This window comes from Procambarus clarkii, chromosome 83, assembly GCF_040958095.1.
Source record: "Procambarus clarkii isolate CNS0578487 chromosome 83, FALCON_Pclarkii_2.0, whole genome shotgun sequence".
NCBI lineage: Eukaryota > Metazoa > Arthropoda > Malacostraca > Decapoda > Cambaridae > Procambarus > Procambarus clarkii.
The window spans coordinates 15,553,024-15,576,018 of NC_091232.1; the positions used below are offsets into that span (position 1 = coordinate 15,553,024).

General features: G+C 43.3%; 1 protein-coding gene across 1 annotated transcript in view; it reads left to right on the forward strand.

Annotated features, from left to right (window-relative positions):
- Positions 1-22,995, forward strand: part of LOC123768769 (innexin inx2) — a 60,362-nt gene that overhangs the window by 21,423 nt on the left and 15,944 nt on the right. Inside the window, exons 2-3 of the mRNA XM_045759553.2 lie at positions 1,732-1,973; positions 16,028-16,246. Of these exons, the coding sequence (XP_045615509.2) occupies positions 1,732-1,973; positions 16,028-16,246 (461 nt within the window). The remainder of the gene's footprint in view (positions 1-1,731; positions 1,974-16,027; positions 16,247-22,995) is intronic.

Consider the following 22,995-nt stretch of genomic DNA (forward strand, 5'->3'; position numbering starts at 1 on the left):
TCACATGATGACTGGAGAATGGAAATAAACAATCATGTACAGATGCACAATCATTAAGCAATACACGTTCATATACAGATGCACAATCATTAAGCAATACACGTTCATATACAGATGCACAATCATTAAACAATACACGTTCATGTACAGATGCACAATCATCAAGCAATATACAATCAAGTACAGATGCACAATCATCAACCAATACACCAATATGTACCTGCAGACGATGAGTCACAATAACGGGGCTTGAAGATAACTAAATACGTATCTGAATTTACCCGAGGGCCACTATCTCTCCAGTGGCTTCGACGAGGATAGGAAGCCGGCGGATTGTCAAAGGTCCCCCATTTGTCCTGAGCATTTTATCGAGCTGAATTTTGAAATTCTTCAGTGTTTTCACCATTACGGCTTCGGCAGGTAGGCAGCTCCAGGCGTTTAAAACCCTATGGGTGTAAAAGCCTCTCCTGTTTTCTGTCCAACATTGTGGCTTGTTGAACTTCAAACTATTGCTCCTTGTTCGTGCTTCATCTGACCTTTTAAAGAAGTGATTTAGATCAATATTCTCCAAACTGGTCAGTATTATAAAATTCTCGATGATTTCAGCCCTGTCATATCTGGTTATCAACGCCCCTCAGCCGTTCTTGGCATGCATGTCGGCTTAGTCATGGAATTATTTTTCTCGTCCGGTGCTGAACTTTTCCGAAACCGAAACAGAAACAGAAACAGATATGTCTTTCTGAAGATGAGATTTATGTGCTTGGATACAATAATCCAAGTGGGGGCCCACAAGAGATTTATACCTAACTTCTATTCCTTAAAGTCAAATTTTACTAGACTGAAGTCTAGTAAAATGAAGTTCATTTTACTATTCCTAGTGTTTGGTTGGATATTTTATTGCAGCTCCCACATGTGCAACTGACAGATTTTGACTCCAAGTTTCTTTTCTTCATCAATCTGGTACAAGGTAATTTTGATTTGTTAGTTGAGATGAGCATTGTTATGCCTCATATGCAAGGTTTTGCATTTCTCGATTTTGAAACGCATTTTTCAGTCTTCCGACCATTTGTGGAGCTCATGTAGATCTCTTTGTTAGGCCTCAATTTCGTTTTCACCTCCAACTTTATTATAGATATTAAGTGTCATCTTGATCTGATCTTTGTAATATTCTCATCTATGTCACTGACGTATATGACAGAAAGGGTTGGAATCAAAATGGAACCTTGTGGTACCCCCACTCATCACCGCTTCAGTTAGATTCATTTTCGTTTAGGACTCCCCTTTGCTTTCTTCGTTGAATAATCCATTCAAGTATTCTACCATTAATTCGAAATGCTTGTAATTTTCTTGCTAGTCTTTCATGTGGTACCTTATCAAAAACTTTGGTGAACTCCATGTATACACAATCATCAACCGATTCACAGTGATGCACAGATACACAATCATTAACAGATACACTGTCATCATCAGATACACAATCAACACACAAAAAATACAAAAAACAGCAACCATGCACAGATGCACAATAATGCATACACACAATCGACATTATATATGAAATCATGCATAAATACAAGATTATGAAAAGAATATGAGTGGCAAAATACCATATGTGCAAATATGCACTAAAAACAAAAACACCAATTCCAAAAATACATCTCTTCTGACACGAGAACTTATGAGGTAGCGAAGAGAGCATCACACAAACGCTATAAATGGTCTACCTTACAGGCCGGGATGTTCTACGTTCCTCGGTACATGTGGAAGAGCTGGGAGGGCGGGCGAGTTCGAGGCTTGGTCGGGGAGCTCTGCCTGCCCATCTCCAGCCCGGACCTGAGGAAGGAACGCATTAACATGGCCGTCAACTACTTCGACAAGAACCTCCACCACCACAACCTCTACGCTTACCAGTTCTTCGTCTGCGAGCTGCTTAACTTTGTGAACGTGGTGGGCCAGTTTTATTTCACCGACAGGTATGATTACGTGTCATCGCACGAGTATTCTTATTATTTTTTATTTCCAGTCTTAATTTTCCTTTTTTCCAAGGCTTTTTCCTATTTTTAATTATCCTTGTTTCCTTGTGCATTAATTTCATGATTGCATTCTTATAATTTTGATTTGTATTTTACTTGTGATTTGTATTTAATATATATATATATATATATATATATATATATATATATATATATATATATATATATATATATATATATATATATATATATATATATATATATATGTCGTACCTAGTAGCCAGAACGCACTTCTATGCCTACTATGCAAGGCCCGATTTGTCTAATAAGCCAAGTTTTCTTGAATTAATATATTTTCTCTAATTTTTTTCTTATGAAATGATAAAGCTACCCATTTCATTGTGTATGAGGTCAATTTTTTTTATTGGAGTTAAAATTAACATAGATATATGACCGAACCTAACCAACCCTACCTAACCTAACCTAACCTATCTTTATAGGTTAGGTTAGGTTAGGTAGCCGAAAAAGTTAGGTTAGGTTAGGTAGACAAAAAACAATTAATTCATGAAAACTTGGCTTATTAGGCAAATCGGGCCTTGCATATTAGGCTGAGAAGTGCGTTCTGGCTACTAGGTAAAATCATTATATATATATATTATATATATATATATATATATATATATATATATATATATATATATATATATATGTATATGTATATATATGTTATGATCGCCATCTATTTCAGTCCATTCTAACAGCAAGAGTCAATTATTACCATATTAGTGGTAATATTTTAGTGTAAAATTTGGTTTTAAGGCATTGGCTGAAGGGAGGAAGCAGCAAGGGGCTAAATAAAATGGCGCCGGGAGTCGCTACCAGAGGGCGAGTCCCCACCTAGTGCAGTGGCACTGGCCTAGAGACTAATCAGCGAAAGGACTGATTGGGTGGAGGTGCAAAGTTGCAGCCAAAGAGCAGGAGTCTCTCAGTGACGTCACCAGCAAGTCCCAATAGGGACGTCAGACTGGCGAGCTGGGTCACTGACCACGCGGACTTGACTAAGTGTAGACGTATGCGTCAGTGCTCTAAGAGTTTACCACCAGTTCGCGGTCGAGCGACAAGTTGAGCTTACCAGAGGGAGTAAGGATACTTCCCAGCAATGAGAGGAGCAGCTGGTTAGCCTTGCGGACAAGGTGGAAATGCACCTTGACTGTGACTGTGAAGAACACTGTTATTACTCAGACTTAGCAGGGCGCCCACGGTGAAAATAGAGGAGTGATTACGTCACCCTCTGTCGTTGGTGTGTAATAAGAAGAGTGAGAGTCACCCGTCAAATGCCCATGACAGTTCAGACTTAGCAAGTTATCGGTAAGTTGATCCAGAGAAGTTGTCCACAGGAGCAGCCACGATAGGAAGAGGCTTGTGACGGGTAATTGCACTGACAAATAATCCCTTCGCCTAGGAGCAAGGCCCGTGATTACTGTGAGTGTTTTAGCTGCCAGACTGAAAGGACACTAATCTCCAGTGACAGTTCATGTGATAAATGTTTGCCCAACTAGCTGAGGCAGTGGTCCTGTGACTCCAAGCCATCGCAGTTTATCTAAAACCTAAGGAGAGACGCGAGGGCCTGTAGAGCGACAAACACGACCTTATGGGCGTATAGTACAGAAGGAGGCGGTGGAGCACCCGTGAACGAGACCCAACTCGCTCTAGAGTAACTAAGGCAATTGTAAACTTCATATGGGAAGAACCCTCGTGAGAGATCAACGACAACATCGAGGTTATGTGTGAGGAAGAAAAGACGTCCAGGAGACACGTCTGACGTCATAAATCAGCTGGTGGAGAAGTGACGTCATGGAAACAGCAGCAGCAACAGCGAGGTAGAGTGACCGGAGTGAATCCCGACGTTCCTGTTGAATGCATCAGCTGTCTAGCCAAGTAATCTTCCCTACTAATTCCCCTCTTTGGTTAGGCATTCCTTAAGGAACCGTTAGGGTATTACGTTATTATAATTCATGTACTAAGACAAATATATATAAATATAGGGATGTGTGTGAATATATATTATGGTGTGAAGGAATACTTAGTAAAGCATAACTTCCACAGTGAAGGGAAGCCTAGTGCTATCTTGAGGTTATCTTGAGATGATTTCGGGGCTTTAGTGTCCCCGTGGCCCGGTCCTCGACCAGGCCTCCACCCCCAGGAAGCAGCCCGTGACAGCTGACTAACTCCCAGGTACCTATTTACTGCTAGGTAACAGGGGCATTCAGGGTGAAAGAAACTTTGCCCATTTGTTTCTGCCTCGTGCGGGAATCGAACCCGCGCCACAGAATTACGAGTCCTGCGCGCTATCCACCAGGCTACGAGGCCCCTGCTAGGAGATTATTCACCAGTGATTATTATGTAGCAGAATTTAAAATAAGATTTGATTTTCAGGCCTCCTAATTTCTTAACAAAATAAATTAATGTGCCAATGTTAAAGCTGCCAGAATTGTTACAGTAAAGTAACGTTAATCTGGTTAGAGCCGTGAGTGGCCGTTAAGCTTGACAACGGATGACGCTAGTGCTTAAAAGTTATTATTTTAAATTTATATATTATTCTTAAGTAAATGTTGGTATCAGTTTTAAACTCTGTGTTTCCATGCACCTCTATTCGAACTACACCATGACCGGATTTACGTAAAAACTTTACACTTTTGACAAATTTTGGTGTGGACGAAAGTAAGGCTATGTCAACTGAAGGCGGTCGTCAATGACCCGCCCTTCAACACCTGTCTGTACCCCGTCCCACCCGTCCTCCCATGTATAGGACAGCCAGTTTTTAAAACCTTTGCGTAAAACTATGAATATAAGAGGAATCTTGGTCCTATGCTTAACAGTAGTCGTGCCACCTGTACTAATCAGGCAAAACTAAGTCAGAGCGCAGATGGAAGACTTCGGAGTCTGACACTCAAAGTGAAAATGAAAATAAGAGCCTATATGGTGAGAAGTGCCCGAGAAGGAGGTGCTCCATGGTGGCTACGTGTTCCGTCCTCTCCACGTGTCACAATGACACAAAAATATTGTACTGAATTACCCAAACCTAACCTATCTGAGGACCCACCAATAGAAAACGATACAATCCGTCAGTTTTCCGAGCCACTATGTTTTATGGTACTTCATATTTCGTCTAATGATGATTTATACGCCAACATACGACGTATTATTTTAGAGGTCATCGGCAGTGATGATTGTATGTGGTGCCAGCAGGCTCTTATATATTGTGTATACTCTTATTTTAGTGAAAACGGAAATATGTAATGCGTATACTTCCAGAGAAGTTTCATTCAATTGCATCACTGAGTAGAGAATTCTACATATTTTAGATAAATTCTGTGAAACTGCCTCTGATTCTTTCTCATATATGAATGTTCTTTACTAAAGGAAATTCAGAGAGAATAATGACATTATATTTCAAGAAACATTAAAAACCGAGATCGATGAGATTCATATCCAGGCAACCCTTTTTCACAGCTCGTAAAGGCAACTTTTGTTTTATTCCAAAGTCGTATGATATTTTGTAGTTAGCAGGACTCAGCATCTGTTCTGTGATTTCGCAACAAGACAAAACTGCTGTATGGAAGTTCAATATTCTTACATTGCACTGGCTTAAGACCTGACTATTATTTCATATATTTACTCAGTGTTGAGTGACCTAGCTCGAATGAACTAGAGGTTCATTCGGAGTTCAATATATATAATCGAATGATACTCGACCTCGTGCTGTGGATATGTATCGGCCCGTCATCACCACCCAGCCCGTCCTCATCACCCAGCCCGTCCTCATCACCCAGCCCGTCCTCATCACCCAGCCCGTCCTCATCACCCAGCCCGTCCTCATCACCCAGCCCGTCCTCATCAACCAGCCCGTCCTCATCACCCAGCCCGTGCTCATCACCCAGACTGTCCTCATCACCCAGCCCGTCCTCATCACCCAGCCCGTCCTCATCACCCAGCCCGTCCTCATCACCCAGCCCGTCCTCATCACCCAGCCCGTCCTCATCAACCAGCCCGTCCTCATCACCCAGCCCGTGCTCATCACCCAGACCGTCCTCATCACCCAGACCGTCCACATCAACCAGACCGTTCTCATCAACCAGACCGTCCTCATCAACCAGCCCGTCCTCATCAACCAGGCCGTCCTCATCAACCAGGCCATCCTCATCAACCAGCCCGTCCTCATCAACCAGCCCGTCCTCATCAACCAGAGCGTCCTCATCAACCAGAGCGTCCTCATCAACCAGAGCGTCCTCATCAACCAGAGCGTCCTCATCAACCAGCCCGTCCTCATCAACCAGCCCGTCCTCATCAACCAGACCGTCCTCATCAACCAGCCCGTCCTCATCAACCAGACCGTCCTCATCAACCAGACCGTCCTCATCAACCAGAGCGTCCTCATCAACCAGAGCGTCCTCATCATCCAGAGCGTCCTCATCAACCAGAGCGTCCTCATCATCCAGAGCGTCCTCATCAACCAGAGCGTCCTCATCATCCAGAGCGTCCTCATCAACCAGAGCGTCCTCATCATCCAGAGCGTCCTCATCAACCAGCCCGTCCTCATCATCCAGAGCGTCCTCATCAACCAGAGCGTCCTCATCAACCAGAGCGTCCTCATCATCCAGAGCGTCCTCATCAACCAGCCCGTCCTCATCATCCAGAGCGTCCTCATCAACCAGAGCGTCCTCATCAACCAGCCCGTCCTCATCAACCAGCCCGTTGTCGTGACGCTGAACCCCGGTTCATTCCGAACACAGCAATTACACAACACATAACACCTTGCCTCAGCAACCGTTACTACCACCGTGTACTCCTACACACACCAGACCCTTGAGGCGTACCACTAGGTTTGTACTGGAACACAATGAGTGGACATATGGAAGGTATTTAAAGGCCGTCGGGTTTTGTCATTTAATTACAAAGAATAGACTCTGACAAATAATACTATATTAATTAACATACTCTATTAGGTCAATACACTTCCAATACCCATAGACCACTTGACCTCCGCGATCACCCCCCACACTCGTAACTTCCGCCTAAGTCCCTAATACGGAATGATTACTACAACGCTCCACACCCGGTTAGTCTTACATTCAATACTCACATACTGCAGACTTAACTTGGTCACTAAGATCACAACAGGCTCTCGCATAGCTGTCTGCTACACTTCGCTGCTGCCGCAAACGGAGAGGCGGAGGACTCCCCAGTTCCACTCCCACAATCAGACTGACTCCAGTCAGCCATCTCCCTCAACCATTTCACCCCACCTCTCAAGGAAGGTATAATCCGATTAACCTTATCCCTAGAGAGGTAATCTTGTTCCTAGAAGCCTGACGAAGAATAATTCCTCTTTCCAGGAATTAATCATTTGGCTAAACAGCTTCGGTTTTAATCCATTGAGCTTTCTTAGATATGTGATCCATAGTCTGTCTACTTACATGAACTTCCAATCATCATTCGTTAAGTGTTGTAGTAATGATCCTCTAGCTAATAATTCCTACTAACTTGTGGATTACAACACCACTCCCCTCCTTAAACACGCATATGTCCCCATATGCATCATTGCAATGGTTCCATTAGTGTAAGGACCTGGAGGATGCACCCACCATATGTGTACAACTAAAAAATCATCCAATAAGTTCATCATACACACGATGAACTAAATTAAAATTTTCCCCGACATGACTCACAACACTTCTCCAACATATACATTATATTCACATCATAGCACAGGTAAAATAGTCTGTAATAATTTTTCCCATCTCCAACAATGCACATATACCTAAACTGCTGACATATAATTACATACAAACATAACCATAAAATTACATGGACCAGAATGCTGGCACTTAAACAGAAATGACACTAGTCATTAATATATACACAACACATATATATCTAAGGTTCTTCATCCTTAGTAATTATAATTTAACATCTTGCCCTGTACTGTTGACATAAGGGCTTACAATGATCACACAATGTTTCACTGGCCTCCTCCACAATTGGCAGCATCACTTCTCTTGTCTTTGTGTCCCATGGTTGCTAGGTCATAGATCCTCCATGACCCAGACAAAACCCAGGCTGTCCAGCCTGGTGAATGTTGTTAATGTCCCATCGTTGCTCTGAGGTAACGTGATCCTGGCCTCCAGAGCAACGGAGATTCCTACCCCAGGGTCATGTCCCCTTGGGTCTGTGCTGACGTCTCGTTCCAGGGCACCAATCCCAGAACGCTGTAGATCCCTCACAGCTCTCTGGACTAGGCCCATCCGCCCAGAGTGTGTCCACCTGTATTCACACCTTCCCGACCGCTGTACCTGCAAAATATTCCCTCAGAGCCCCCTGGCTCGATCCCATTATTACATAACCCCCTCGGCTCCTTACTCTCTCCCCGTATATAGCCTGAGCGCAGCTGCAAAACCATTGCAGCTGGCCCTTATCCCTGCTTTGATGTCAGGGGGCGAATTTCGCCTATAACGTCACGTTGGCTTCACTTCCACCCCCCTTTTTTTCTAGAATAACTGAGTGTAGCCTCATAGCTTCCCTTCTACTCTACCTGAAGCTCTGTGACATGATCCCGGGGGACCTTCTCAAGCCTAACACTCAGTAATGGTGCCGATGAGGAATATACAGTATATACATACACATACATTATCACAATAAATACCTCATTAAAATAATTTCACACTTATGTCACTAAAACATCATACTGCCACTGGCTCGCCTCCAGCGAGATTCCTGTAACAACTTAATACGAAATTAGTATATCTACTTCGCTCGTCCACTGCAACCACCAACACCTGAAATTTTGAAATTCTACATTGTAATCTTATCCCTAAGACTTACCCACTCCGACACAATTAATGAAAATTTTAATGAGAATAATGAATTTTTATTAGTCTTTTATGAGTGTTGCTAGATATATCGACTTGGCTCGCCTAGTGCAGCCACCAACTCCTGCAATTATCCACATTTCATCTTATCCATAAGACTTACCCACTCCGACACACCATTACCACTGGTCATTCCAACCACTGATGACCTCAATATAACGCCACACATCCCCACAACCACTTCCTGCGTCCTAACGCACCGACCTTGCTACGCCAATACTCACCTTACCGACCACTACCTGGCGCCCCTGCGCCACCATATACTCCACAACACCACACTCCATACCAGGCATCCAAACGCCACTACACTACACCACCCAATGGCGTCCCCAACGCCCTCAACACAACACACGGCGTCCCCAACGCCCTCAACACAACACACGGCGTCCCCAACGCCCTCAACACAACACACGGCGTCCCCAACGCCCTCAACACAACACCCGGCGTCACCAACGCCATCAACACACCACCCGGCGTCCCCAACGCCATCAACACAACACCCGGCGTCCCCAACGCCATCAACACACCACCCGGCGTCACCAACGCCATCAACACAACACCCGGCGTCCCCAACGCCATCAACACACCACCCGGCGTCCCCAACGCCATCAACACAACACCCGGCGTCACCAACGCCATCAACACACCACCCGGCGTCCCCAACGCCATTACCACCACAGGCATATGCCTTGCGCCAGAGCGCATCAAAACACCACGAGACGTCACCACCAATATCACCACCAATAAGTAACCAGACGCCACACACACTCCCTTCTCTCTCGTAATCCGTTAATTACCTGACCAACACTCGTCAGGCATAATTTCTTGTGTAGTGGCCACCCGCCACACACTACCACCTGCGTTAACATACTTCAACGCTAATGTCTACAATACACCCGGTGTTACAACAACCAGTTATGCTACACATGCTACACCTTGGCGCTACAATGCCAACAATGTCATGCACTATACTACATCCATGATATCCACAGTGAAAACATGCACATTTCACTACAGTAAATACTATGCATTACGCTGGCGTCTAATAAGCCACTACACATGCATTACACTACACACCACATGCATTACACTACACACCACATGCATTACACTACACACCCCGGCGTACAAACACCAATACACAACCATGCACTACACCCGGCGCCACACACCCCCACCAACGGGACACGCTCCCCGTGTCCCACGGTAACACTCTCCATAATGCTACCTGCACCCACAAAAAAATCTCCATGGCCCTCTCCAGGGTACAGTAGACGGCGAACCCCAGACGTCAAATTACGCGTCGCTCGCTATGCCAAGGCGTCCATAATTCACTGCGCCTATTTTCTGTATCTACACCTGACAACGCCGGAACTCGCACAGTACTTTAGGTAATATTTCATTATCCTTAAAATATTCGATTTACACGTTATATGAAATTTAATTAACTTTAAATTACGTAGTTTACACGATTAATTTCACCTTAGCAACGGTTTCTCACTATTTCCGCCTTACCAACGATATAAAACAAGCTCCAAGGTGCGGCTCGCTTGGCCCACCCATCGCTTGGCCCGCACATGGCCCACGTTCACCCGCGCTAGTTTACCTCGCAACACTGTATAATCCGCACTACGAACACTGCGCTTGTTTTGGATCGCGATGCTTCAGTGGTCCAGACTTGCCTCTTAGCCGTCTCTCGTTGCGGGAATCTGGAAAGAAAGAAATAAACCCCACATGTGCCCCACAATTACCTAGTCCCTTTAATTAACTAACTCCTCTGGCCTGGTCTCACCTGACCCTTCTTTCCTCCGTCTAGTAACCACCATTCTCACCACAACCCGACGTCTACCATTTCCCGAACATTCCCTCACCAACTAAACCAGTAACACACTTCCTTCATCTCGCAAAGTGTTCCAAAACCTGTTTGCGCTGCCACCAAATATGTCGTCTACCAATTCCCTAACATCCCCTCACCAACCAAACCAGGAACACTATGAAGGGACATATCGAAAGGTCTTTAAAGGCCGTCGGGTTTTGTCATTTAATTACAAAGAATAGACTCTGACAAATAATACTATATTAATTAACATACTCTATTAGGTCAATACACTTCCAATACCCATAGACCACTTGACCTCCGCGATCACCCCCCCACACTCGTAACTTCCGCCTAAGTCCCTAATACGGAATGATTACTACAACGCTCCACACCCGGTTAGTCTTACATTCAATACTCACATACTGCAGACTTAACTTGGTCACTAAGATCACAACAGGCTCTCGCATAGCTGTCTGCTACACTTCGCTGCTGCCGCAAACGGAGAGGCGGAGGACTCCCCAGTTCCACTCCCACAATCAGACTGACTCCAGTCAGCCATCTCCCTCAACCATTTCACCCCACCTCTCAAGGAAGGTATAATCCGATTAACCTTATCCCTAGAGAGGTAATCTTGTTCCTAGAAGCCTGACGAAGAATAATTCCTCTTTCCAGGAATTAATCATTTGGCTAAACAGCTTCGGTCTTAATCCATTGAGCTTTCTTAGATATGTGATCCATAGTCTGTCTACTTACATGAACTTCCAATCATCATTCGTTAAGTGTTGTAGTAATGATCCTCTAGCTAATAATTCCTACTAACTTGTGGATTACAACACCGTCCTCATCAACCAGCCCGTCCTCATCAACCAGCCCGTCCTCATCAACCAGCCCATCCTCATCAACCAGCCCGTCCTTATTAACCAGCCCATCCTCATCAACCAGCCCGTCCTCATCAACCAGCCCGTCCTCATCAACCAGTGTCCTCATCAACCAGAGCGTCCTCATCAACCAGAGCGTCCTCATCAACCAGCGTGTCCTCATCAACCAGAGCGTCCTCATCAACCAGCCCGTCCTCATCAACCAGCGTGTCCTCATCAACCAGCGCGTCCTCATCAACCAGCGCGTTCTCATCAACCAGCCCGTCCTCACCAACCAGCCCATCCTCATCAACCAGCCCGTCCTCATCAACCAGCCCGTCCTCATCAACCAGAGCGTCCTCATCAACCAGCCCGTCCTCATCAACCAGCGTGTCCTCATCAACCAGCGCGTCCTCATCAACCAGCGCGTTCTCATCAACCAGCCCGTCCTCACCAACCAGCCCATCCTCATCAACCAGCCCGTCCTCATCAACCAGCCCGTCCTCATCAACCAGCCCATCCTTATTAACCAGCCCATCCTCATCAACCAGCCCATCCTCATCAACCAGCCCGTCCTTATTAACCAGCCCATCCTCATCAACCAGCCCGTCCTCATCAACCAGCCCGTCCTCATCAACCAGCCCGTCCTCATCAACCAGCCCGTTCTCATCAACCAGCCCGTCCTCATCAACCAGCGCGTCCTCACCAACCAGCGCGTTCTCATCAACCAGCCCGTCCTCATCAACCAGCCCATCCTTATTAACCAGCCCGTCCTAACCAGCAAAGGCCAAATGAAAAGTAATCCTGCCACCAAACCCTCCCCCCCCCCCACTGGTTTATGAATGAAAATATGTTTACACGCTACTCACAACTGATGACGTCCCAACACTTCCGGTGTAACTAACTAGGTTTTGTTGTAAGAAATTATTCAATATAGATTCTCAGTCATAGACATGGGAACTGCGTGGTCTTGACAGTTTGGAGTAAGAGGGTAGTCGACCTGACTCTGGAGAGAAAGGTCATCCCTCCAGGGATTAAAGGGATTAGCGTTTAAGATTACAAGATGGTTGTTCTCTGTATTAATGGAACATATAATGAATATTTCAACAAAACACAGTAAATACAGTAATTAACTATTTTGGCTTATGTATGTATGTAAGGTTTACATGTATGTAGTGTGGGAAAAACCTGTCGAGATTGATATGAGAGGAGACTACCAGGGACTTGTACTGAACTAAATTAAAAATAACTGTCTGCAAATTAATTCAACTAAAATCTCTAGCTAGGGTCGTAAATCCTAGCTACTCTTTTCCTAATGACAGATTGTGGGCTGTAAGGGCCAGGAGGGGTGAATGAATTAGTTGATAGGTTGATTGAAGATCCACAGTCCACCTGCCAACAGGTATCTCACATCAGCTTGTATTTTATATAAGGATAAGATTTAATAAATTCAGTTATATGACTGAACACTGGCTCTGTTTAAATCAGAGATTTAAACATGTACATAGTCTAGCCTAGCACCATAACTGTTAACAGCCAATATATTCTTATACTATAAACAACAATTTAAATTGTAAAAGTATAATAAATTACTTTAAATGTAGTCTAAGTACTGTTACTAAGTACAAGAAATTATATTCAATTAAATGAACTTATATGATAACTTAAAAAATAACTAAGCAAGCAATTGTTAACTTAATTCATATATTCAAGTATATATGCAATGTATTTATATTTAATTTATATGATTAGGTACAGTCAGCCTGACTGAATCTTTTCCCACACCATAGACACTTATGAGATTTTGGTTATTTATCGTGACTGAATCTTTTCTTACACAATGGACACTCATGAGTTCTAGTGCTTGGATAAGATTCTACTGCTGCACTACAATATTAATAAACTTACTGAGATATGAGGTGTTGCCTCGCTTTATAACCGACAGACAGACTTATAGGATATTAAAGTCATACAAGCATACAATTGGCCAATTAATACTCAATAACCCTCAATATACTTCTCTGAAAGCCGGGTGCCTGTCTGACAATGTGCCAGACTGGATAACTCTTGTTGCGAGTTTAGGCACGATATTTTATATAACAGCTTTGCTGTAGATTGTTGTTGTAGCGTTGCTACATGATTTTACTTTAACTGCGTTGCAGAAGGATGATAGTGGTGAAGGTGGAGACAAGAGTCACTGTGTGCTCCACTCTACACTTATAGATATAAATGTTCTAGGGATTTTCCTTGTAGATATATTGTCCAGGTACTCCCCCAGTTGTAGAAAGTGTTCACTGGTGATAAAATTAATTAGATAAGGTGTCCTAAGCCAAGTAATGTTTGCTAAGGATCCGTCACTGTTCACTTAGTTGTAAACAAACGCGAAGTGCCGCTGGGTATGGGCGCTTCTTATTCCCGAGATGCTCCTCCCTCTTCCTTGAGAGGGGTAACTTTCAATGAATATTGATTGATTATTTTTACTGTCTAGACTTATGATTGAGATAAGATGTGATTATAATATAATTAGATATAGGATTTAAAGATTATAAGTAGTACTTGATAGTACCACTGATTCTTATTAAGGATTCGATTTATAATCCCTACCGGAAGCGATTAATGTTCCAATAGTTTTTTAATTAAGAAATCCTTCTAGAAGCTTCTGGATCCTTGAGAGATCATGCACAAAGTCACGTAGGCACCTATAGGGCCCTATGGCATATGTGATCATAGTGGCATTGTCATTTAGGATCAAGATGTATAATGAATCTATAATGATTTTGATATATAGATATGATATAGAAATAATATAGAAATTATACATTTCTTAGATGATAATATAGGTAGGTGGGTGAAATTTTCCATATGTAGAATGAAGGTTGAGATCAGGGTTGTATACTGTCACAGAAAAAGGGCGTCATGTGGAGGGGCTAGTTTGTGGTCCGGATGACTCCCCATGTCAAGGTCACGTGGCCCAGAGAGTGACCACATTAGTAATTCATAAAATTATAAAAGCAGGTCACTAGACAATGTGGTAATTGGAAATAGCTTTTCCCTAAGATGCCTGTACAATTACCATTAGTTTAATAGGAGTTTAACTATTTCAGTTGTTCAGTAAATTTAAGATTAGTTTGTTAAATTGAACCTTGCATGGTAATTGATAACTAGGTGGAGGAATACTAGGACAGCTCTCTCGGCTTGAGAGAGGAGTAGAAACAGTGGTTTTGGGCAACAGGTGAAGAGGTCAACCATTCTCACCTTTCCAGAGACCAGAACTCCATCGGCTGGTTTTGTAGTTCAAGGTAAAAGTTGCTGAGTTTTGGTATAGGAAAATAATTTCATTCTTGCCTCAGTAGGGAATAATTAAGTTTTAGGAAACTAAGTCATTTAGGGAGTGCTAAGTCAGGGATTGATTTTTTATTAGCTGCTTTTTATAGATTTGCATAAATAAACTGATTAGATTGTTCCTCTGTATTTTATTATTTCCATGAAAGATTTTACATGTGATGGTCCAATAGTTAATTAATTGGCCCAAACCCTGATTAATTTTCTTTTAAATTCGTTTGGTGGTGGCAGGCAGAAGTTCTTTGAGTTTGCTAGAAAGCCTGGTGTCAACATCACGTGTCTGTAGAATCTTAGACGATCGAACGTCTAAGACCACATGGCGTGGGATTTAGCTGAGAGTTAGCTCTGGGATCTTGGAGTTGAAGTTTTAATTACGAGCAGGGTAAAAGACAAAAGAGAGCCGAAAACTCCGTCCCATGTTACACCGGAACAAGTGCTTCGCTGACGACTTATATTCGAACCACAACGCTGTAATTGCTTCACCCACGTACTACAAATAATCGCCAATAGAACCTAAACACCGAACCTAACCAGTACTTAAATATGCAGAATATGCTAATTGTATTATTAATTTATATATGAGAAAAATTCCTGTTTTGAATGAACAGCATATTAAAATTGATGAATGCGTCTTTCGGGTCGACCACTGGACGGAATAGACTTGGTCAGAGGTCGGGTTAGTTGACGAGGTCTATACGAATCGAATCGCAACTCTGTTAATGCTTCATTCACATACTTCAAAGACAAATAAATGCGACTGAATCTAAACACTTAACCTATGCCTAACTATACATTGAACTTTAATATATATACTAATATTAATGTATCTATGAGAAAAGCTTATTTTTAATGCACAATAGGCAAAAATTTGTGAATGTCTCTAACGAGCCTGGCCTGAGGACAGGTTGCAGCGCAATGTATTCTGTAAAGTCATTAAAGGTTTTGAATGAGATCCTGTCAAAATTGTCTGACATTCACATATTCTATGAATAGCCCATACGTGTATCTCTAGGTGCTTCGGACTCTTAAAATAAGGTTCGCTGGCCACTTTTCAGAGCTACTTGGATTTCAAGGAACTCCACTTAAAATCAATTTTTTTCCCCGCAGGTTCCTGGATTTCGGGTTCACTAAGTACGGCCCGCGAGTACTGGACTACAGCCAGGACTCGAGCAGCGGCCATGACCCCATGGACGAGATCTTCCCCAAGGTGGCCAAGTGCACCTTCCACAGATTCGGTCCATCAGGGACCATCATGCGACACGACGCTCTCTGCGTCCTCCCGCTCAACATCCTCAACCAGAAGATCTTCGTCTTTCTCTGGTTCTGGTGAGTGGTGAAGGGTTGTGGTTGGTGTGACCTGATAGGTGTACAGCGTAGTGCAGCCGAGGACCCAGTGGGCTGCTTCCCCAAGGATCTGTCCTGGCACCACTACTGTTCCTAATTAATGTCATTGTTCTACCCAATAGAGTGAGCTCGTACATGTCAAATGTTTGCAGACGATGCCAAGATAATGAGCAAAAGTAAAAACAGAGGTGGACTTCAAGAACCTAATAAACTCTAGGAGTGGACAAACAAATGGCTGCTGGAGTTCAGTCCTAATAAGTGTAAGGTAATGAAGATAAGCAAAGGAGAAAGACGACCAGAAGGTATCTACACCATTAATGGATAGTAATTGCAGGAATCTGTGAGAGATTAACTAACACTTGAAGAACACCAATCGGTCCTCTTTATAGCACGTCGCATTTTGACGTTTACTTTACCTAAGGTCAAAAACTATCGTACTAGAAAACGTTAGCTGCTCGCGAAATTTACATAATGTCAGGTTTTCTGTTCGTGGGTCCTGTGGTAGGTTAAAATAGGGCTTTTTAGTACGACAGTTTCTTAACGTTGGGGAAGCTAGCGAGAACGGGTTGGGAACATACAGGCGGGGGTGAGGTATGCATCACAGGGGACGCTGGCAAACATTAGAACATCGTTTAGAAACCTGAGTGAGGACGCTCTCAGGGGAACTTGCACAGGTTGTGTTACAACAATACTGGAGTATGCAGCACCTGCTTGGAATCCATACCTTGCAAAATACAAAACAAAAACAGAAAAAAGTGCAGAGGTTTGAAGCTAGATTAGTGCCAGAGTTCAGAGGGTTACGTTAGGTAGATAGGCTGAAGGAACTGGACCTTACAGCATTGGATGACAGAAAAAATAAAGGAGATATGATAACAACGTACCAAATACTGAGGGGGAATACACAAGGTGGACAAGGACAGCCTCTTTAAGTTGAGAGAGAGTAGGACAAGAGGACACAAGTGGAAACAGGAATCGCAAATGAGCTAAAGAAGTGTGAGGTAATACTCGTACCTTGTACGGGTGGTCAACTAGAAGAATGCACTAAGAGAAGAACTTGTGGAAGCTTTTACACAACTTTAAGGAAACTTTCGATAATGATTTTGAACGTTAGAATAGGGAAGCTTTAACGCAACAGGTACAACATTGGTAGTAGGCGGGTACCTAATAGATAAGGTGAACACCTAGTGCACCTACCAACTCACTTGTGCTTCAGTTTCACTACCCTGTACACCTACCAGCCCACTGACGCCTCGGCTATACTCTTTCGCCACCTTCCCTACCCTTCGCCACCTTCCCTACCCTTCACCACCTTCCCTACCCTTCACCATCTTCCCTACCTTTCACCACCTTCCCTACCCTTCACCACCTTCCCTACCCTTCACCACCTTCCCTACCCTTCACCATCTTCCCTACCTTTCACCACCTTCCCTACCCTTCAGCACCTTCCCTACCCTTCACCACCTTCCCTACCCTTCACCACATGACCTACCCTTCACCACATGACCTACCCTTCACCACCTTCCCTACCCTTCACCACCTTCCCTACCCTTCACCACCTTCCCTACCCTTCACCACCTTCCCTACCCTTCACCACCTTCCCTACCCTTCACCTTTGCTATTCGTTCAACAACCACATAAAATACTACCCACTTTTCAGGTCAATTGATCCAGATTTAATCAATCACGTGTGGTCTCCCTTGGATATGGCGCGACTCACTTAGAAATGTTCCCACTGTGGCTCCAAGAAGAGGCACTTTGACGAACATTTCCTGATCTCTATGAGAGGTCAGCGTCTGCAAGTACTGGACGACCCGGAGAGTTATTAAAATCACCACGCAGGGGATTACACAATTCAAAGTTTCTAAGTGCAGAAAACACAACCCCGGGATCCTTTACTCTCAGTTCTCCCATGCAGAATTTGAGGTACACAAAGCCTTATCGCCCGTGGCAGTCGTAGATGACATAGCGGACTGCAGTACATTCCCTTATCTCCCTTATCTTCCCTTAGGGAGGTTATCTCAAGATAACCTCCCTTAGTGGTGTTCTCACCTCGTTTAGCGATGGCTGCTTCCGGCGAGGGAGTTTCTCACGCTAATTAAAGTGGCTGGTTCACCCTCCAGCCCCACGCTCTCCAGTCCACTCACTCTCCATCCCTCAAGGTCACACTTGTGTGGGAGAGACTGGTTGTGACTCGAGTGAATTATCCATTTATCTCGCCACTCATGCTATAGTGACTTGAGCACCGTCACTCAGATGGTAATAACACCGTCACTCAGATGGTAGTAACACCGTCACTCAGATGGTAGTAACACCGTCACTCAGATGGTGGTAACACCGTCACTCAGATGGTAGTAACACCGTCACTCAGATGGTAGTAACACCGTCACTCAGATGGTGGTAACACCGTCACTCAGATGGTAATAACACCGTCACTCAGATGGTGGTAACACCGTCACACAGATGGTAGTAACACCGTCACTCAGATGGTGGTAACACCGTCACTCAGATGGTGGTAACACCGTCACTCAGATGGTGGTAACACCGTCACTCAGATGGTAGTAACACCGTCACTCAATAGTAACACCGTCACTCAGATGGTAATAACACCGTCACTCAGATGGTGGTAACACCGTCACTCAGATGGTGGTAACACCGTCACTCAGATGGTGGTAACACCGTCACTCAGATAGTAGTAACACCGTCACTCAGATGGTAATAACACCGTCACTCAGATGGTGGTAACACCGTCACTCAGATAATAGTAACACCGTCACTCAGATGGTGGTAACACCGTCACTCAGATGGTGGTAACACCGTCACTCAGATGGTGGTAACACCGTCACTCAGATGGTAATAACACCGTCACTCAGATGGTGGTAACACCGTCACTCAGATGGTGGTAACACCGTCACTCAGATGGTAGTAACACCGTCACTCAGATAGTAGTAACACCGTCACTCAGATGGTAATAACACCGTCACTCAGATGGTGGTAACACCGTCACTCAGATGGTAATAACACCGTCACTCAGATGGTAATAACACCGTCACTCAGATGGTGGTAACACCGTCACTCAGATGGTAATAACACCGTCACTCGGATGGTAATAACACCGTCACTCAGATGGTAGTAACACCGTCACTCAGATGGTAGTAACACCGTCACTCAGATGGTAGTAACACCGTCACTCAGATGGTAATAACACCGTCACTCAGATGGTAGTAACACCGTCACTCAGATGGTGGTAACACCGTCACTCAGATGGTAATAACACCGTCACTCAGATGGTGGTAACACCGTCACTCAGATGGTAATAACACCGTCACTCAGATGGTAATAACACCGTCACTCAGATGGTGGTAACACCGTCACTCAGATGGTAGTAACACCGTCACTCAGATGGTAGTAACACCGTCACTCAGATGGTAGTAACACCGTCACTCAGATGGTAGTAACACCGTCACTCAGATGGTAGTAACACCGTCACCCACACATGTGACACCATCTGCCTCACTAAACAATGGCGTCAGCGTGTCCTCTGTGTGCTTAATCTTAGCATTAATCACTTCATGTCTTCTAAATACGCCAATTAGTAACTGAAGATGTGGTCCCGGTGACTTGATAGGCTTACTGAAACTATCCGTTAAGTTCAGCTAAACGACATGCTGAACTTAACGAGTTCAGCATGTAAGCTGAACTCGTATTTGGTGTCTCGAAAACTACGAGACACAAAATACGAAATTAATAGAATCGTATATAGGGAAGTTACCCATTCCAGACAGTTGCAAGCAAATCTTCATACACAATATTGAACTGGAAATATCCCCCCCCCCCCTCTCTTAATCCATCTTCCGTATTTTTCGTTATCATTCACCACCTTCATTATCATTCACCACCTTCATTATCATTCACCACCTTCATTATCATTCACCACCTTCATTATCATTCACCACCTTCATTATCATTCACCACCTTCATTATCATTCACCACCTTCGTTATCATTCACCACCTTCGTTATCATTCACCACCTTCATTATCATTCACCACCTTCATTATCATTTACCACCTTCATTATCATTCACCACCTTCATTATCATTCACCACCTTCGTTATCATTCACCACCTTCGTTATCATTCACCACCTTCGTTATCATTCACCACCTTCGTTATCATTCACCACCTTCGTTATCATTCACCACCTTCGTTATCATTCACCACCTTCATTATCATTCACCACCTTCATTATCATTCACCACCTTCATTATCATTCACCACCTTCATTATCATTCACCACCTTCCCTACCGTTCACCTTAGTAGACGGAACGAAGCCAAATCCGAAATTTTTCGTGTTTAGGGCATTAGTCCGAATTTGACTTCACTCCTTTTCATGGTCCGTCACGTGTCAGGGCTGAGTTCCCGATCAGACTTCAGGCCTCAATAGAGTCCATCTTGAATCTGTCAAGGTCGGATATTAGCTCTCGGGCTCGCCTCTAGATATCGTCAGTCGTAATTTCGTAAATATTTAACCGATTTAAATTAAAAATTAAACAGTGGCATATCAGACGGAGTCAAGGGAGAGAAGATAGTCCTTGGGCTCCACCTCTCGTTCCAAGTCCTTGTTTTCACTCGCATTTTCGTAAATATTCAACAGATTTAAATGAAATTTAAAACATAGTCACCGTGGACCAAAACAAACAAGAACATATAGTTCTTATAATCCAGCTCTCGTTCCAAGTCGTAGTTCGTCCCTTTATTGGAAATCTTCCCGCTGAGAATATTGCTATTGTTCTTGGGAAAATTATTCATCCAACAGGGATCACATTATGTGAACCGACTCAGATATCCACATCATCATCAGTTACACGACCATGGCAGGTTCTCTCTGTTCCAGGACATACATATTATGCTGTTAATGCGAATTAACATAATAAGTCTGGCCTCCTTATTGTGCAGAAAAGGGCAGTGCACTGCTGCTCCCCATTCACTGGTGTCAAGTGATAAGACACTCGTCTGGCATTTGGCGAGCGTTTTGGCCTGGGTTCGTATCTTGGCCGGGAAGGATTTACTGGGCGCCAACACTTAACTGTAGCCTCTGTTTACCCAACAGTAAAATGGGTATCTAGTTGTTACACGATTTGGAGGGTCGTGTTCCGGGGAATATTAGGATTAAGGACTTGCCCGAAACGATATGCGTGCTAGTGGGTGTACAAGAATGTAAGAACCCTTGTATATGTATTATTTATTTATATATATATATATATATATATATATATATATATATATATATATATATATATATATATATATATATATATATATATATATGTCGTACCTAGTAGCCAGAACGTACTTCTCAGCCTACTATGCAAGGCCCGATTTGCCTAATAAGCCAAGTTTTCTTGAATTAATATATTTTCTCTAATTTTTTTCTTATGAAATGATAAAGCTACCCATTTCATTATGTAGGAGGTCAATTTTTTTTATTGGAGTTAGAATTACCGTAGATATATGACCGAACCTAACCAACCCTACCTAACCTAACCTAACCTATCTTTATAGGTTAGGTTAGGTTAGGTAGCCGAAAAAGTTTAGTTAAGTTAGGTTAGGTAGGTTAGGTAGTCGAAAAAACATTAATTCATGAAAACTTGGGTTATTAGGTAAATCGGGCCTTGCATAGTAGGCTGAGAAGTGCGTTCTGGCTACTAGGTACGACATATATATATATATATATATATATATATATATATATATATATATATATATATATATATATATATATATATATATATATATATATTTATATATATATATATATTTATAATACATAAAAATATAATACATTTAAATATGACCGAAAAAGTAAGATTAATAATTCTAACACGAATTTTCTCAATATTTCTTATGGTTCTTTTCACTGTCGATGGTAATTGAAAAATCAGTTCTCCAAAATTCATTTTTATTTCTAGTCTGACGCGACACTTGAACGCGTTTCGTAATAACTTATTACTTTTTCAAAGACTTTAGTTTACACACACACAACTATAACCTGCAAACACTAAAACAGCTTTCTTACTATGCTATAATTCAAACGGCTTTTAATTTTATATACCTGCATTTGGGTGAGGTGAGGGAGATCACAATCAAATACTAGCTGCTGCTTTGAGCTCGGGGGACAGCATGGTGTTTCTTAAGCAGAACTTATCGCAGAAGGACGAAAGAATCGAGGCAACTACAGAAGCACTATACTGTCCCCCGAGCTCAAAGCGGCAGCTAAGAGCCTTCATGAGAACAAGGAGATAGTCGTCAGGAGAGGTGACAAGTCGCCAATATACGTCATTCTTAAAAAAGACGAATATCTGGCGAAAATGAACCTCATACTCTCTGACCAAACTAAATTCCAAAGGGTAACGAAGGACACTACAGCCGAATTGAAAGCAAAGGTCAACAAATTGATCGAAACTGTGAATGCCAAGAAATCCAGACTCCACCTGCTAAAGATTATTGGGGAATACAAACCTGGATACGCGTATGGAAATGTCAAGACACGAGCCTGGAAACCCACTTCGGCCAATCATCAGCCAAATACCCACACCTACGTACAGACTGGCGAAGCGACTCAACGGCTTGCTGACTCCTTATGTCCCTTGCGCCTTCAGCCTGCAGTCTCCAAAGGAATTTGTTGACTTACTGCGGGGAACACGGGCCACAGGGATAAGAGCCTCATTGGAC